The sequence below is a fragment of the Quercus suber genome, unplaced genomic scaffold (assembly GCF_002906115.3).
Source record: "Quercus suber isolate HL8 unplaced genomic scaffold, Cork oak 2.0 scaffold_317, whole genome shotgun sequence".
Classification (NCBI taxonomy): Eukaryota; Viridiplantae; Streptophyta; class Magnoliopsida; order Fagales; family Fagaceae; genus Quercus; species Quercus suber.
The window spans coordinates 363,615-382,896 of record NW_027069772.1 but is presented as its reverse complement, the minus strand read 5'-3'; the positions used below and the strand labels follow the sequence as shown (position 1 = coordinate 382,896).

The 19,282-nt window shown below is 32.9% G+C and overlaps 2 protein-coding genes across 6 annotated transcripts; one reads left to right on the top strand and one right to left on the bottom strand.

Moving 5' to 3' along the window:
* Positions 1 to 2,806: 2,806 nt before the first annotated feature.
* On the bottom strand, positions 2,807 to 16,479 carry LOC112033324 (protein SHOOT GRAVITROPISM 6-like). 5 transcript variants are annotated; one of them, XM_065782825.1, is made up of 9 exons: positions 16,378 to 16,475; positions 16,228 to 16,307; positions 15,306 to 15,425; positions 14,884 to 15,122; positions 12,827 to 13,008; positions 12,597 to 12,744; positions 12,266 to 12,485; positions 9,309 to 9,417; positions 2,807 to 3,856 (listed from the first exon to the last, which is right to left on the bottom strand). In XM_065782825.1, exons 8-9 carry the CDS (start codon positions 9,319 to 9,321, stop codon positions 2,853 to 2,855), a joined length of 1,017 nt encoding a protein of 338 aa, XP_065638897.1. In that variant the 5' UTR covers positions 9,322 to 9,417; positions 12,266 to 12,485; positions 12,597 to 12,744; positions 12,827 to 13,008; positions 14,884 to 15,122; positions 15,306 to 15,425; positions 16,228 to 16,307; positions 16,378 to 16,475; the 3' UTR covers positions 2,807 to 2,852. The 5 variants fall into 5 exon arrangements, with proteins under 5 accessions (XP_065638897.1, XP_065638896.1, XP_065638895.1 ...); XM_065782824.1 differs by having other exon boundaries at positions 12,266 to 12,744; positions 15,306 to 15,498; positions 16,378 to 16,479; XM_065782827.1 differs by lacking the exon at positions 2,807 to 3,856 and having other exon boundaries at positions 8,991 to 9,417; positions 16,378 to 16,462.
* Positions 7,019 to 9,115, top strand: LOC112038256 (F-box/kelch-repeat protein At1g57790). The gene is made up of 2 exons (XM_024071055.2): positions 7,019 to 7,154; positions 7,562 to 9,115. The coding sequence occupies exons 1-2, from the start codon at positions 7,152 to 7,154 to the stop codon at positions 8,876 to 8,878; spliced, it is 1,320 nt and encodes a 439-aa protein (XP_023926823.1). The 5' UTR covers positions 7,019 to 7,151; the 3' UTR covers positions 8,879 to 9,115.
* Positions 16,480 to 19,282: the final 2,803 nt, after the last annotated feature.

Below are 19,282 nucleotides of genomic sequence, written 5' to 3'. Positions count from 1 at the left end.
CCATTACCAATAGGGCGAAAATACTCTATAAACTCGCACAAAGTCCAAGCCACTTTACCACGCTTAATGATGCCAAATTTGGATCCATAAAATATGATTCCAATAACAAAACAATTAGCAGAAGTTGGGGGAGACAAAAAACTCATTGATTCAAATATTTCCTCGTAAGGATAACTTGGAAGCTCTATTTTAATCCTATCAAAGGAATGAAAAAAAAAAAAAAAGGCATTGTCGTCTATTTTAGACAAGAGAAGCCAACTATACTTTGAATAACGAATAAATGCATCCCGCAACTCTGGAATATCCATTTGATAACTGCCATTACCATGCATTGGATGAAAGAATGTGCATTCGTGTTCAACCAATTGCATCAAACATGAAGAGTGACAATATGGGGGATCCAATAATGGTTGAAGTGGACTCATAGGACTACTTAATAACCATGATTTGCAAATGGCTTGAAAAGTACTCAAGTCTTTGAGAATGAGGTGTGCTGAAAATTGACAAAGAAGATGAAATGGAAGCTCAGACCATGATCTATCTCGTTCTTTTTCCTTCTCTTTCTCTTCCTCTTGCTTGAAAGATTGAACAATATTTTCAATCATATATTTGGAAGATATATCGTTGTCACCTAATACTTCTATTGAGGACCTTGATGAGGTACTGTATTGAATATTATGGTATGGAGCATTAGGCTATATCTTGTTTTGCAGCAGAAAAGGGAATCAAATAGAACTAAATCTACTTTTCAAAGTCTTTTGATAGGTTGGTTTATGTTTTTGATCTAGAAGATCATAGTATTTCAAAGTCATTATCTTGTCCCATTGCAAACAAATATAAGTCACAACTTGATTGGGTTATGTTTCCTAATACAAAGCCTTAGGACCAATGTTATATTTTGGTTATTTCATTATTATTTAAAACTTTTTTTTTTCTTTTTTTGTTTCTTTAAGTCATTGATGTTTGAAGAATATTGATTAAATGATCAAAATCATTCAGTATTATAAAACAATATTATTCAAGAAAAAAAAAATGTAATGATTTGATATCTTATAATTTATGTGCTAAGTTATTTTCTTTTCCAATAGAAATGGCAATAGTACAAAATTAGGTTCATTTATGTTTTTATCAAGAAGATCGTGGTATTTCAAAGTCGTTGTCTTGTCCCATTGTAAGCAAATATAAGTCACGACTTGATTGGGTTATGATTCCTAATACAAAGTCGTCATAGGATCAATGTGAAAGTCATAGTATGTGCTTTTAGAAGGCCTCATATGAAAGTCATTTCCCAATCCTGCACTGTTCTAGTAAGTACAGAATACCAAGGCAAAATCCCTTTAGACCACCCTGAATACCTTTATCTGATTTTTTTTTGCTAAACCTGTGCATGCTTGTAGGTGGCCCAAAGTACTGATAATGCTTTATAGTTCTACTAACATAAAATTGACAGGTTCCCTTAGAAAATACGAGGAAAAGAGTTGGAAATCAAAAGGACTTAATGGAAGTATATCATGCATTAGCAATAATTTGTCATCTGCTTTTAATGAAACAATAAAATCGCCATAATTGTGCTAATTTTCTATTCAACTGTATTTATCTGTTCACAACCAAGCTCACTATTGTAGTTAAAATTGTTGTTAGGAAATCAGATTTCGTAGTGCAAGAGGAAAATCAGTTTCTGCAATAAGCCAACCCATAAAAAAAAAAAAAATTGTGTTATTGGTGTGAAGCCAAACCCACAGTGTGAGCTTTAAAAAGGCCTAATATGAAAGTCATTTCCCAATCCTGCACCGTTCTAGTAAGTACAGGATACCAAGGCAAAATCCCTTTAGACCGCCCGAAATACCTTTAGGCTTTATCTGATATTTTTTTGCTAAACCTGTGTATGCTTGTAGGTGGCCCAAAGTACTGATAAAGTTTTATAGTTCTACTGACATAAAATTGACCAGTTCCCTTAAACTAGGCAAAATATCCATCACATGCACACAAGCAGGAATGACAAAAGGCAGGACCATGACTATATGGCATTCAGGTTCCTTTTAATTAAACTTTATGCATCACCAAAGTGTAAAAGGTTGAATTGCTATCACGATTTTTAACTCCAGAGTTATCCCAGAATCCTTTGCAGTAACAAGATTAATTTCTTACAAACTCTAAAAGTAAAAAGAAAAGGGAAATGGTAACTGAAGGAGCAAGTAATTTGCATATGAAAGTTGAGACAGAACACACTTTTGCGTTCCGACACTCACAACCATCACTAAGCATCTAAGATTGATCTTCAAGGATGGTCTTGTACTAACCAATTGCTATATATATAACCCAACCTAACCCGCCCAACAAATTTGGATATCAATACCGTATTCGTACGGACTAGACAATTTTGGTAGACTGACCAAGTTTTTGCACAAGCCAACTTGGCAGCTATCCTTTAACTTAATAGTTGCATATATCAAACCGTGATAGTCAGCAAGCACATGTATGTACTTTTTAAGGGAAATTTTTCATATCCAATAACACAAGTCAACAATATAATTCATCTAATTACTCAAAAATCAAATGTACAAAAAGATTCTAAACAGAAACTAACTCAGCTATTCGTATGTCTTATCCATTAGTCCTCTTAACTAATTTTGTACTATTGCCATTTATATTGGAAAAGAAAATAACTTGGCACATAAATTTATCAAATCATTACATTTTTTTTTTCTTGCATAATATTATATTTATAAGACTAAATGATTTTGATCATTATTTAATCAATATTCTTGCAACTTCAATGACTTAAAGAAACAAAAAAGAAAAAGTAAAAAAAAATTAAATAATAATGAAATAACCAAAATATAACATTGATCCTATGGCTTTGTATTAGGAACCATAACCCAATCAAGTCGTGACTCATATTTGCTTACAATGGGACAAGACAATGACTTTGAAATACTATGATCTTCTAGATCAAAAACATAAATCAACCTATCAAAAGACTTTGTAAAATAGATTGCGTTCTGTCTGATTCCCCTTTCTGCGACAAAACAAGATATAGTCTTATGCTCCATACCATGATACAGAGAAAGAAAAATAGTCCACCCTCCTATGTTGTTCACTTGCACCCACACTTGATTAGAAAAATCCATTTGAAAAATAAGAAAACCAAGAATCTTTGTTGAATTCCATCCACCCCTCATCTTATGAATATATAAGAGCTTACCACCACATTCAACAAGATATTCATTGATTACGTCGATTTCAGGATGTGATGGTTGAGGAAAGCTCTCCCTTGTAAACTTTGTGAAATGAAGATTTGAACCCACAAATTCAGCTGTAAACAATTCATAAATAGGAGGTTGTCCTGAAAACCGTGCCAAAAAGTAAACCTTCTCTTTAAACATTGTTGCTGCAGTTATGCTCGTCAACCTATCGTCCAAATCAAATTCAAACACTTGTTCACTAAATTCCTTATCTCCAGGTTGACAAAAATGGAATTTGTTTTTGGATCTATCAATGAACATTACATAACAGTCATGCTTGGATTCACTTGGTGGTGAGGATAGAATACAAATATAAGTATCTTTACTAAATTCGAATTGTGGGAGTTGCAACCGTGGGAGCTTCACCACCTCTTTAGAGGTAATACTCAAGAGGCAAAGATCCATTGAGTCAATATCTTTCAACACCAACCATTCTTTTGAGCTAGTGCATATTGATTTATTATGCATCTCAGGAATTGTCCCTGAGTCAAAATGATTGTTTGATATGTTAACCAAAGTTTGCCTTTCTAGATTTTTCCCATCAGCAATTACAAGCCAAGGATATGATTGAGGAATAATATGAGGATGCTTTGTAGCTTCCATTTCCAAGCCTGTGTATAAGTGAAAAAAAAAAGCAAATTTTAATATTAAAATATGAAAAATTAGAGTCCAATAAAAAGAAGGAAATTTGGTATGACAGTCTTATTTGAATATTCTTGATCCACATCTTATTCTAATTTCTAACTCAAAATAAAAGGTTGAATTATTATCAAAATAAAATAAAAGTTTGAGTTAGGAAACTCGAGATCTTTTCCAAATATAATAGTACGGGTCCAAACATTAACACTAATGTTATAAATTGGTTAAATTGTTAACTAGTAATTATACAGTATATTCTTTCATAAAATATATATATATTATACAATATATTCTCGCAAATATCGATTGATATTCTTGCAAACCTTTTTTCTTGAAATGATAAGTCATGCATACTGAACTTGTGGCGTACTTTCAAATTTTTTTTATCCCAACTTTTTAAAGAATGGCAAGACTCAAACACAATATTTAGGTGTTATTTTTTAAATTCTCCTCTTAAGATTTTGTCATGTAAATTTTTTTCTCATGAGATGGAAGTGTATTTTTAAATTAAGCACCTAAATTTTGTCCTTCAAAGAATAACATATATATATATATATATTGTCATAATGATTTTTAACATGATAATACGGTAATCTTTTATACCTAATCTAGTGTCTAAAAAAAAACCTAATCTAGAGTTTGGCTTCTAAGAAACCTAATGAACAATATTTCAGGAAACCCAAATAATTAAAATTTTGAGTCTTATTATATGTTGCATCCTCAATTTAAAATACTTTCAATCAAGAAAAGTTGTCCTGTTGCCTTCAAAAGGAATAATATTTCAGGCAATCAATATTCCTTAAACATTGACAATTTAAGTACAAATTCATTGAAAAATTTAAAAAACAGAAATGCAATCCATTGATATCATATAAAACAGAATTCATAAAAAAATAAAAATAAAAAGAAAAAGGAAGAGAGTCCAAGTGCTAGAATCATTGTTTCCAAAAAGCAAAATACTAAGTCAATTAATAATATTTATAACCACTGTCTAGTACATCCCTTAACGCCGTACATGTTGCCTAATGATTTTTCGCTCTAAAACAAAATCAATTACGTACCAACAAATTAATCCCTTGATTATTAGAATCTAAATAAGTGTTATAAAATTAAAAATCTAGGAGAAAGCACGTAAACAAGCGCAACGAAGCAAACAACAAATCGATAGTCAAAATTATGATCAAAAAGAAAAAACAAAATTTACAGTAGATGATTATTATTCTTATTTTATTTAAGGAATAAATTTTTGGGATTTATAAGTAAAACAATGATGATTGAACTGTATTCTTTGGAAAATAATAGAACAAAATTTAAAATTATACAAACCTTCTGAGATTCTATGTGGAGGACACAGTGGTTGAGCGAATATTCTCAGAGATGAAAGTCTAATTCGACTTGAGGAGCGCCCTTGGTTTCGCTTGTAAGTTTTTCTTTTTGTTCATAAGCTCATGTTGCTAGGTTAACGAGTCTATATATACACGATGTTTACTTGGACTCTGGGATTTCCTAATCCTAAATTTATTAGGATTGGGATATCCTAATCCTAGATCAATTGTAACTGGGTTTACTATTACTAATTGAAATCGTATTGGAATTTGGACCTAACCGACTCAAGGTTGTAAATTTGTAATATAAAAAACCCCTCCAAAGTTACTCTGGGATTTCCTAATCCTAAATTTATTAGGATTGGGATATCCTAATCCTAGATCAATTGTAATTGGGTTTACTATTACTAATTGAAATCGTTTTGGAATTTGGACCTAACCGACTCAAGGTTGTAAATTTGTAATATAAAAAACCCCTCCAAAGTTAAGCTGATTCTATTGTTTATGTATTAAGGACATAAACGTTCATCCAACTTTGCGAGTTTTCCGCTGCCAAATCACTCAAATTACCCGTAGCTAGGTCAGTCACTCCCCTAGAGTCACTAGCCTAATATTTCTTCCTTTATTGCCCTTGATTTAGGTTCCAGAAAGTGGCTTGCCCTTGGGTTCAAAAGAGTTTCCTTGGTTTGAGTTATTGCCTACTAGAATTCTTTTTCCTAGTAACTACCATCCAGGGCCGATAGTTGGATTCCAACTGGTTTGTCCGCTTGAGGTAGACTCAATTGCTACTTCTCCTTCTCTGACTACAGGTTTGATATGGTATGGGCAAGAGTCTTGCTTATGCCGCAAACGGCCACAGTGAAAACAGAGTGTTGAAACTCCTCCATAAGTGATTTTCTGGACCAATCTGCCCTTTTTCTTCTTTGTTTTTTTCCTCAACTAAGGATCACACGCACTGCTCCATCGCGCATCGCGCTCTTCAACCCTTTGTGTTCTTCGCCGCACTATCCTCAACCGAAGATGGTACCTTTTCTTTTCTTATAAATTTTGTTGTTGATTTATTGTCTTATAGACATTATTTTTTCAAAGAAATCAGAAACCATAGTTATTTATTCTTTTGGTATTTACTATCGTTTTTTTTTTTTTTTTTTTTTTTGTTCATATTCAATTATTCTCCCTCCCATTGAACCTACCACTTAAGATTTCAGAATCCAATAAGAAAAACAGCAAAACCCATACCAAATCAACAAAACCCATACAAAATCAAGTGATTGACGTCCCAAAAAACCCAAACCCATTGATATTTCGAAATTGAAAATAGGGGAGAACCACCAAATCATGAGAAAACAAACCTTGAGATTGTAACACTAGACTAACGGCGGATTCGACATCTTTTTCAGGCTCTAAAAACAACTCCGGTGATGACTGTGGCGGAATGGAGCTCCGGTGTGAGGACAAGGAGGAGAGTCTGCCTTTGGTTTTCCATTCGGAGAAGAAGCTTTGAACGTGTGTGAGGGATATTTGGGGTTTTAATTGGGTCATAATTGCGTGTAATAAGGTGTATTGAGTCTAAATATTTTTGCTGACGTGTTGCTCTAGGATTGGCTGGCGTAAAAGGTGTATTTTACGCCAGCTCCGGATGTAACTTATTCTCATTTCGTAATCCTAGATCAATTAGGATTGGGATATCCTAATCCTAGATCAATTGGAACTGGAATTGGGGTTTACTATTTCTAATTGAAATCGTATTGGAATTTGGACCTAACCGACTCAAAGTTGTAATATAAAAATATAAAAAACCCCTCCAAAGTTAAGCTGATTCTATTCTTTTATATATAGAGGCCCTTCTTCTTCTTCTTTTTCCTCAGCTAGGGATATCACACAGAGCTCCATCGTACTTTTCAACCCTTTGTGACCTTCGCCGCACTACCCTCAACGGAAGATGGTACCTTTTCTTTTCTTATAAATTTTGTTGTTGATTTATTGTCTTAGACATTATTTTTTCACAGAAATCAGAAACCATAGTTATATATTCTTTTGGTATTTACTATCCTTTAATTTTTTATTTTTTTATTTCAATAATTATTCCGCCATGCAGTACAAGTTAAAACTCTTTTTGTAATGTATTTTTAATAATATCATCAGTTTTAAGGGGAGGGAACAGGATTATTGTTTTTATTGTATCATATTGCTAAATTGATCCCCAGACTCTTTTAGAGTCTAAAATTTAAATATATATTATTCGTGTTGTCTATTCGTATTTCAGGGTTGTAAAGAATTACTTTATTTCATTGTTTGGTAGAGTTTGAATAATTTTTCTTATTTGTTTCATCTTTGTTAAAATCAATACAGGAGAACTGTAAATCTTCCAAATATAAGATTGAAAATATTGTTCAATCTTTCAAGCAAAAGGAAGAGGAAGAGAAAGAGAAAGAGAAGGAAGAAGAGCTAGATGGATTATGGCCTGAGCTTCCGTTTCACCTTCTTAGTCTAAATGAAGAAGAGCTTGATGGATCATGTTCTGAGTTTTCATTAGATCTTCTTTGTGAGAAAAAGAAGGAAGAATTGCTAGACAGATCATGGTCTAAGATTCCATTTCATCTTCTTTGTCAATTTTCAGCACGCCTCATTCTCAAAGACTTGAGTACTTTTCGTGCCATTTGCAAATCATGGAGATTAAGTAGTCCTATGAGTCCACTTCGACCATTATTGGATCCCCCATATTCTCATTCTCCATGTTTAATGCAATTGGGTATTCATAAATGCACATTCTTTCATCCAATGCATGATAATGGCAGTTATCAAATAGATATTCCAGAGTTACAAGATGCATTTATCCAATATTCAAAGTATGGTTGGCTTCTTTTGTCTAAAATGGATGGAAGTGTCTTTTTCTTCCATCCCTTTGATAGGATTAAAATAGAACTCCCAAGCTATCCTTGCAAGGAAGAATTTGAATCAATGAGTTTTTCTTCTCCCCCAACTTCTACTAACTGTTTTGTTATTGCAATCATATCTAATGGATCCAAATTCGGCATCTTTAGACGTGGTGAAGTGGCTTGGACTTTGTGCGAATTTACAGAGCGTTTTCAACCTATAGGTAATGGGAACCCCCTACTATATAAAGACCATTGCTACTGGTTAGGTCTACGAGAGGACGGTCTCCCAGCTGAAGTGGGAGTATTTGATCCACATGAATACTTAACTCATCCTAATCACAAATGTCGATGGAAATATCTTCCCTATTTTACTCCTCCAGAACACTTAGATGATTCATGCAATAGTTATTTGTTAGAAAGTGATGGGAAGCTTTTTGCAGTATTTGAGCTTAATGATATTGAGCCAAGTATTCAGATTTACTCATTGAATCTCTCCTCGATTGGGACAAGGATGAAATGGCATAAAGTGACAAATATTGGAAATAAAATGCTATATGTTAGTTCTTGTGGTTCTTTTTCAGAATTGGCTATGGCAAAAGGTATGAGTAATAAGATTTACGTGCCAAATGTTCTAGACAACAATAACATATTCTACTCTCTCCAAACTAAGAAGTACCACTCCTGTTTTAATGATTATTCGAGTAAGAGTAGAGCTCTCGGAAGAGAACCAACTGATTGCACTTGGATTAAACCCAATTACATAGATTTGGATAAAGGGTTTGAATGGTGAGAAGAAGAATTATAGAGGTTGATGACTTACAAAGAAGCTTATTCTAGACGGAAAGAACTTCACAAAAAGTTTAGTTTATTTTTACTATGCATTGGTTATATCTCTAGTTTAGTTTTTTTTTTTTTTTTTTTAAATTAATTATTTTATTGTAAACATTTTTCTTTCATACATGGAACTTTGCAACTTTTATTTTTATTTTTTATGCAAACTTTGCAGCCTATTGGTTTTAAGTTTCAACATTATTTTTAACTAGTACATAACCTGTTCTTACACATGGAAATGGTGAATTATTGTGGTGCTATATTGATGTTAGCTTACGTTATTTAACATATAAGACATTAGTTTGATTAGGCCATTTTGAGGTACAAGATAAATAAACATGTAATCACCAACATTATTTTATGAAACAAACACAAAGAAGGGAATTCACCATGAGTAAGCATGAAACTGCAGTTAATTGAACGGATTGGATCTTCAAGTAAAGCTAGTATTACCCCTAAGACTTGACTTGTATACTGCAGAATATCAATAGATGGTATCTGGAAATCCAAAATTTGCAGAAGTCACTTCTTAACAGTTAGGAAGAAAGAAAATGAAAAACATATACACCAATGCAAATCCAGTTTTTTAAAATATAATGCACTAAACCCAACAATTTGCCATTGTGTATGCATCAAATATTTAGTATGGAACTCAGCTTGTACAATGCATCTTCCAATACCAAATTAGCCCAACAGTTCTCTTAAGGTTCTGTTTCTCTCAATACAAAACAGTTTACATCATAAAAAGTAATCTACATAAGCCCATTTTCACATAAAACAGAGCTAAAACAAATGGAGTCTAGAAAAGGCAAGTGAGTATACTTGGCTGTCCATGATTCTGTGTGCCTGCCAGAAAATTTGCAAGCGAGTGTATATGCACAGTTCAACTATTCAGCAAAAAGAAATAATTTGATCAATGAAAATTTATTAAAAATAATGATAGCAATGTCTGGGTGGTGTAGTTAGTTATCAAACTAGTCTCAACACTACAGGTTCCTATTTCAAAACTGGATCAGACAACAATGCATGAAAAGTGATAGGAACAAATTTTTAATTTTTAACATATAAAAATAAAAAATAAAAACAAAAGGAAAAAAATAGTTCAACGCTTATCTACTTGTGAGAAATTCAACACCACATGGCAATTTTACAGTTTGTATAAAATATTAAATCTGTACTATTTAAACACATTAATGAAAGGAATGGAAGAAAAAAAAAGGTATTAAACCAACAACAATCAAGTGATAGAAACAAAAAGAGCAAACCTCTCTTATACATCTAAAAAAAATCAAAAAAAAAAATTTTTTTTTGATAAATAAAATTAGAAAATTTTGAAAAATCACAAGTAATTGATAGTACTCAATAACTTATGGTCCGTTTGGATTAAGGGGAGGAAAGGAGAGTAGAGTAGAGTAAATTTAGCCCAAAATTAAACTATTTTCAACAAACACTACTCTACTCCCCCCACTCCCCCTCCTTACCCCCTCCATCCAAACGTACCATTAAACTTGCTCATCAAGCTCCAAACATTTAGTTTGGCCTCACTTTATAGGAAAGGAGTCCAAATGGTATATTGACAAAATCAAGATAAGAGTTGGGCCCAAATACTTGAATCAAACAGACAAGGCTAGACAGCTATCTACATGATACACAATTTATCAATATAAAAATGAACAATATTGGAGGGCATTATCCTTATTTGGCCCAAAAAAATTGAATCACAACAATGCGATGAGAGATTCACATACATATTAAGTGTCCGTTTGGGAATAGTTTATTTAGCATTTTGCTGAAAACTTTTTGATAAAAGTGTGCTAAAATATACATGTACTTTAAAAAAATTTGAAAAAGTGAAGGAAAAAAAAAAGGTTTTAAAAAGCTGTGCATAAAAGGCAGCTGCAACCACACATCATATTGGGAAAAATATGAATCCAACCCCGTCCGGTGGCCGTTATCATCTCCCTCCTTATATTCTTTACACACAATTGGTTCTTTAAAAACTTACAAATAAAAACAAAGGAAAAGGCAGCTGCAACTGCAAGGTAAATAGTAACCATCACACCATCAATGGAACAATTAAAATACTAATAGTGGCAACATTTCATATAAAATTACATAAAATACAGCAAAACAAAACAGTGCAAAAAAGAGAGCATTGGTGTGGGAGAGGCTCCCCTCCCATTTAAATCCTCCAATTTTTAGCTGGATGTGAAATACACGGCATTTAAAAAATCCAGTGGTCTTAGAAATTTCATGTAAATTGCATGAAATCAAATAAATGCCACGTGTCTCACTCCTAACAAAAAATTAGAGGGAATTAGGGGATCTTCTCCACATGCAGCTTCTCTTTGATATTTTTGTTGTCAACTTAGGGATTTACTCAAAATTATACAAATACTTTGAACCTATAAATTTACCACAATAATAGTAGCTGTTACGAACTGCCAATGGAATTTTTTTTGAAAACAATATTAAGCTGAAATTTGGTGTAGATTTCAAATGTAAATTCACTAATAAGCTACAATGCTTAAGACCAATCATTTAAAAATTTGAATACAGTTACCCCATTAAAGCTTCAGGCATCAACTTAAAACCTTTCATGAAAGGTTATGGATCTCAATAAAGGAATATAAGGTTTTAATTACAAACTTAGCCCGCTTAAACAGAAGAATTGCAGTTACTTTATATATATATATATATATAATAATTGAACTGCAGTTACTTTCATTTGGAAGGTAAATTCAAGCACAAAAATCATAAATAACATATTCTCAGAGATATAAGAAATTAGAATTTATAGCATCTTTCTTGCAAACCCTTCATTTCTTATTTCAATTCCCATCTCCATCATGTAAATCACTTCTATGCTAGAGTGATCAAAAGTGCAAAACCCTGACTCTTTATTTAACCAAAGAAATGGAAAGAGAAGGAGTCATCTTTCCTATCATTTTTCATTGCCAAGTTACCATTTTCGCATGAAATTAACCATAAGTATGAACTTCATTTCTAATTAGTTCCCATCTCCATCATATAAACCACTTCTAGACTGGAGTGACGATTAGTGCAAAACCCTGACTCTCTATAGCCCAAAGAAGAAAATTGATGCTAGAAATCATCTGTCCTATCAGTTTTTATTGCCAAGTCACCAATTTCACATGAAATTGACCATGAGTATAATACAAAATGATTGAATTGTTTTATTCCCTATATCTAGTGTCCTTGTTCTCATACTTCATTTTCCACCAATTGTTAGAATTTTCTACTTGTCATACTAAAAATAAATGTAGACACAAATATATATATATATATATAACAGTATTAAATAATATCCCAAGCGGATTATTACCTCTTCCGGTCTCTTTATTGAAATGAAGCAGGCTATGTCTCCAACAAGATTGATCCACCTCTCATTATCAGTTAGCTCTCCATCTCTGGCCAAAATCTATAAACAAAAAGAAGAGCCGACATCTTTCTTTTTGAAAATTCATTGTTACAAGTGGTGGTGGAGGGATTTGAACCCTGGTTCTCTTAATATAAGAGATCAAGTAATGCCACCGAGCTACAACCTACAAGACTCTTTTTCTTAAAAAACAATTAAAAGAGAGAGAGAGAGAGAGAGAGAGAGAGAGAAAAGCAGTGAGCTTTATAACCAGAAAAGTAAATGATGATAGTTCTACCAAGTAGTATAAGCTAAGTCCTCCCCGTAGTGGTTCATACTGACCAGTGCTCACGAGACCATGAAAACTACCCAACTGGAGAGTAAGTTCTGCAAGAACAGAAGCATAGCTTTGTTCAATGGCTTTCTTTCCCACTGTACCACCACCTCTGCAACAACATAAAACATTGCAAAATTTGTTCAACTGTATAATGCAGTAGAGACTTGATGAATGCAGCCAATTGTACGGACCTGAAAAATGCATTGAGAGCAAAAATAGCGGCTTGCAGAACGTCATCTTTCATCTGACCGTCAACAAGATGGCTAGAGTTCTCTCCTTTCCGGGAATCACCTCTCAGAATTGGAGGCTGGCTAAGGACAAATATCACATGCTCCAGGAACAAAGATGAAAGCACTGTATGCTGGGAAAATGCCTATTACAAAAAGTATAGAATAGATAACTAAATAAACAGTTGGTTTAGTATATAAATCATCGAAATGGATTATTTAATTGAGGGGCAAAAAACAAAGATTATGAAAAAAAAAAAAGACATACAAACACAATTCATAATCCTAAGTGTACTCTGGCTAGAGGCAAGTCACTTGAGCATTTATTTTATATTTTCTGCTTATTAGTGAACTTAACACTCACTTATGGTTACTGGTAATGTCACAGACAATATAAAATAAATATCTAACAACAACAATTTTCTTACTGTAAAACAAATATAACTTATATAAAATGCATCCTGCATTGACCAGCCACCAGGTAGTCTAGATATATCTTTTGCGACTACATCCCTTCCAGCAGTAGCCAATACATCATTGAAAACAATTTTTGAACTAGTGTTCTCAGATAAGGAAGAAATATTTAGGAAGTTAAGGATATGCTTAAGAGACAAAGGAACCACCAAAAGGAAAAAGGATAAGTGCATAGTTGATTCAACAAAGCAACAGACCGTTAAGCAAAAAATAGGTGCTAACTATAGCAACAGGCAGGTTAATGAATCTAAATGAAAGAAGGATACAGCACCAAGAGTTTCCAAACGTAAATGCTACTCAGTTACATAACCGTAGCAGAGAGCAAAGATTGGGTTGTTCCATTGGCAATAAATCATCAGTCTTGCTAAAAAAATACAGCAATCTACTTACCAGAAGATATACACACAACTGCATTCATAATTTTTTTATTAAAAAAAAAAAGAAGAAGATATACACAGAGTTCCAAAATTCTGAAATCTTTTAATACTACAGAAATTTTTAAGTAGGAAAACCTTGAAACATCAATTTTGACCGGCTCATGCCCCCTCTTCGTAACAAACTCAACGACAGCTTGTATGGCCCCTCTCAGCTGACTGCTTGATTTTATCACATATAGCTGATGAGAAACCATGGAGGGTAGCAACAAGCTGCAAGAAGCTCTTGACATGTAAGAAGAAGAAGCAATTGCCGCATTGATTCTGTATTTTCAATTTTTCTTTTGTTTTTTGATATGTAATTTTTTCTTTTTTTTGTAATAAATCAAAGACTACAATCAAGTATACAGTTTGTGTACTCAAAGGCAAATATATAATCTGGGAACACAAGCAACTGTATTTCTACCAAAAAAAAAAAAAATTACCTCATCCTTTGTCAACAAAATACAGACAGGAAATAACTCTGTTGAATACTTATGATGGATCAATAGATGCATCCTGATTATACATATAGAAAAACAAAAAATTTCATCCTAGTTTCACAATTCCCCTTCCACAGGTTGAAAAAAATAAATTGAATAAACAATGAAAATAATACAAAGAGTTTCTGGACAAAATTACACTCCTCAATATGGCTATAACATCCTCAAGGGAGGACAAAGCACCATAGGACAATACTATGCCCACAGAAAACTTGGAAGCTGCAGGCCTTGGAAGTGAAAGAGAGATGCTGAAGAGTTGATCAAGGATCTACCCAAACTAAGGTTTATGAGATTTTTCTGCCAGATGTAAGAGAAAATTGGGGAGTATACTTGTACAGCCTACGCACTTGCCTATTAATGATGGTTCATAATGCAGTATAGAGAATCAACTTATTTGACACTATTAAAGCTGCCTACCAATAACTTACCTGAGCAGAAACTTTTCTAACTTCAGAATTAGTGTCTGCACTACATGGAAGATACATGACAACCTTATCTCCTAAACACAATGCTTCACGACTTGGTAGTACAAATGCCGCCGAAAGTTGAAATTAAATAAATAAATAAATAACTGGCGTAAGACAGTGAAAGAAACAAGTGATTAGGAAGCTGTCTCAGTAAACAATTTTACATGGTAAGTTGGAAAAATTCCCATGCACAGTATGGCCAACTTGCTTGCTATGCATGCAACTTCCACAGCAGCCCAGCGCACAATATCCACTGATGCAAACCGTCCTAAACTTGAGAAGCATCTCATATACTGCCCAACAACCTATTCGCCTTTGATACTCCACTTGTGAAGAAACATACTGATCAATTTGTCTCAACATATGCAATAGCTGCTCTGCTCGACTTCTCCCATCCTCTCCACTGAGTTTTATAATTTTGAAAATTAGATGAGAAAAATATAAAATCTTACATGACAGATCAATTAGCACATACACATACAGATAGAGTTAAATATACAGTTCTATGCAAATGGATTGTATTATAAGCCCCACTGTTCTTCACTGTTTCAGTAAAAAGATAGATCAGTATTAAGGGAACACTTACACATTCATAAAAGCTACCAAGTGCATGCAAGAAGTAACATATTACACGGGTATGATTTAGAAACTTCAGCCACTGGAGTGCTTCCACAGAATTAGTACTCCTTATTGAAGAAAAAGCAACCTTGAAAAATTCAATAGCATGTATATCATCAGACTCTTCTGCTCTAAAACTGTCAGAGAAAATGAATAGGAACCTACAATAGAATGAATAAAGAGCTTGTTCACATGAATATCCTTAATTGATACACCTTTTTCATATAAAATCACAAACACACGAAAAGGGGAGCTAGCACTGACCTAGTTAAAGAAAATTAAAATACCAAAAAGTATTACACTGACCTAGAAGATATTATATACACAATGAAAATTACCACTCAAAAATAAAAGAAAAAAAATGTGACAATATCTTTCTTTTCTTTTGGGGCAGGTGGGGTTCTACATCCTTCTAATGAATCAATTAAGGCGCAATTAAAGCATCCAGCCTGTCTTAAAAAAAGGGGAAAACATAGTTGTTTGAAACAAAAGTATAGGCACTTCTATATAATCTAATTTCAGCCCCAAATCTTGATAAGAAACCTGCAGTAACCGTTAGAATCTATCAAACGAAATTAAACATAAAGTCAGTGTCTAAAAGGCATTTCAGCGATGTTTGTTATCAATTAATTCTTTATGGTACTACGTTCAATCATATTAACAATAATAGAAAAGAAAAAAAATTTATATTGCATCTCATGCTAACAAGAAAGCCATAACAAAAAGCAACAAAGGGCATAGAGAAGAGAGTGTCCCTCTAAACTCATCTTACATATATATAGCTTGCATGTATATTTGTATATTTGTACATTTGTACATATTCATTTGTGTGTATATATGTAACCACAAAAAGAAAAAAGAGAGAATAAATTTATCTTAGAAGATAGTACCTTTGAAATATGTCTTGCCCAACATTATCCAGAATATCTTTCAGCATGTCCAATACAGTATCCAAGGGGGATGCAGCAATCTAAAAAATAGTCAATAAGCAATATATATTATAAACACATAACCAAATGGAAACAGAAAACAACACGCACCAAACTGTTAAGATACCAGTCCCATGGCTTTCGCCAACCTGAGCCTGTTTGTTTGAATTGAAATTTCAGCTTGTTTATACATCATGTATTCAAAAACACTCACAACTTGAAGAAAATAAGAAATCAAATCACTTCCAGTGCAAAAGAAATCACTTCCAGTGCAAAAGAAAGCATTTCCAAGAGATATCACCCAAAGCACCAGCTCACCTATAGGCCCACTACAGAGCTTGAGTAGGTCGGTTTCATTATCATTACGACGATTTGAACCCGCTTTTCAGCTTTCATATTTTGGTAATCAAAGCTCTGCTCATTGTGGGCCTGAGCTTATTGGTTTACGTGAACTCTAGGACCAATCGATTTTTTCCTGTTCTTTTTGGTGAAGAGCAAAAGTAGAATAAATTTACAAGGAACTGGGCCATATAAATGGCCCAACCGGGATACTATGGCCTTTTGATAGTTGGGGGTGGGGTTGGTTTGCTTCATTTTGATGGGTTTGTCACAAAAAGCTTTCACAATTAGAACATTGTTTGAGAGAAGTCTTGATATTAATTTGTATTTGTTTGAATTTTTTTTTTTTTTTAACAATGTTCATTCATCTTTGGCAAAATTTTAAACCTTAGCTTTTTGATCTATTTTATGTTATATTTTCAAATTAAAATCTGTTTTTTCTAACGGCATGCAAAGGTGGGTTACGAAAGTTTAACAGAACAAAACTCAAATGGGTAAAGTGACAAATTTCAAACCACAGGTAGGTAACTTAAATTCAAGTCAAACTACGGGTGGATAAGTTATAATTATATATATATGTGTGTGTGTGTACCTAAATTTAATATTACTATTTACCTTCTTTTTATTATGGAAATTACTATTTACCATTGAAAAACACTATGGACAAATAGATTAAATTCAATAAAGAGGTGGTATTTATAAACCCTATGTTTACACCCTTTAATCAAGCATTACCACGTCGTACTTTTTTTAAATAAGCACTCATAAGCCCAATCCTTAGTAGGTGTAATAATTTTTATAATTAATATATTTCCAAATAAAAAAACTTCCTATATGCACATAAATCATCTCTCTCAAATTATAAAAAATAATAATAATAATAAATAAATAAATAACTTGAAAATATAATTGTTTGAGTAAGATATTTTCTAAAATAGATTTTAAGTTTTATTCTAATATTACAACTCACAACAAAACTTATGAATATGTTCAATTATTCAATTACAACACATTTTATTCTCAGTAAGAAAAATTACCATTTCAATCATAATTCTCATTCAGTGTATTAAACGTACTCTTATAGTTGAGTTTCAGCTTTATATATATATATAGATAAATAGATATTGATATGATTACAAAAGCTCGTTGATATTAGCTTCGCCAACAAAGAATTGCGCTTTTTAACTTGCGATTTGTTTTTCTTATAATTTTTTTTTGTATATCATGAAGAATTATAGTTTACCAATCCTCAATTGTTGGTTTCTACCATTTCTTCTATTGGAAGCCAATATCCATTATTGCTCAAACTGGCAATGCCAAAGATACTGTTGGGTTAACTCTCACTCTCCACCTCCCTCTAAACATAAAAATACATTAATCCACTAATTAGTAAACTGAAATTGATGAATCATCAAGTATCCAAAATAGTAGATGGCCTATCACAAGATTATACATCTTACAATCATTCACGTCAATTAACTTCAACAATTTTTTTTGTAAGTGTCATAAACAAAATTTTGAATACTGTTTTGAGATTCTTCCAACCAAACTAGTTCATCATCTACATTCCTAACAAATTAAGCCTAAGAGTGGGCCACTGAATTTGCACTACGCTTAACAAAGTTAACAAAAAAGCTTCAAAAACCATGTCCTCATAAATATGACCTAGTCGTGATCTATTGGACCTTATAGATGTTATGGACTTCATCATGCTATTATTGTCCCCTTATAGCACCAGTTTTGTGAAACCTGCATCCACAGCAAACTCCAATGCATTCCGACATGCCATCACTTTAGCTTCCTCACTATCTTGCACTAGTGGTCCTTTGGCCGCTAGAGACGCCATGACTTCTCCCCTTTCATTGTGCAAAATCACCCTAATTTCTAATGTGTTTATGTATGAGAAAACAACGGCATCAACATTCACTTTGTCAAACAATCCCACTAGTGGCTCCCACGACTGCATTGAACCGACTGCATTTATTTATTAATTATTATTATTATTATATACAATGCCTAGATAATAATAATAATAATAATAATAATAATAATAAATATAATATAATATAATAATAATTATATGTACAATCAACTAACCGAGGGCATAGAGAAGAGAGTGTCCCTCTAAACTCATCTTACATATATATAGCTCGCATGCATATTTCTATATTTGTACATTTGCACATATTCATTTGTGTGTATATATGAAACCACAAAAAGAAAAAAGAGAGAATAAATTTATCTTAGAAGATAGTACCTTTGAAATATGTTTTGCCCAACATTATCCAGAATATCTTTTAGCTTGTCCAATACAGTATCCAATGGGATGCTGCAATCTAAAAATAGTCAAAAGCAATATATATTATAAACACATAACCAAATGGAAACAGAAAACAACACGCACCAAACTCTTAAGATACCAGTCCCATGGCTTTTGCCAACTTGAGCCTGTTTGTTTGAATTGAAATGTCAGCTTGTTTATACATCCAATCTATCCTATCACAAACATAAGCCCTGTCATTGACCTTTGAAGAAGAATACCAAAGCACCTGCAAAAACAAAAACATATACCCTTTCAAAGTTAAAAGGTTAACCTCACTTTCCATTGACAATGGCCAAAATGGGTTTCATAAAAGTGCCAGTAAATCTATATCCAAAGATCTATGTGCAGGGAAAT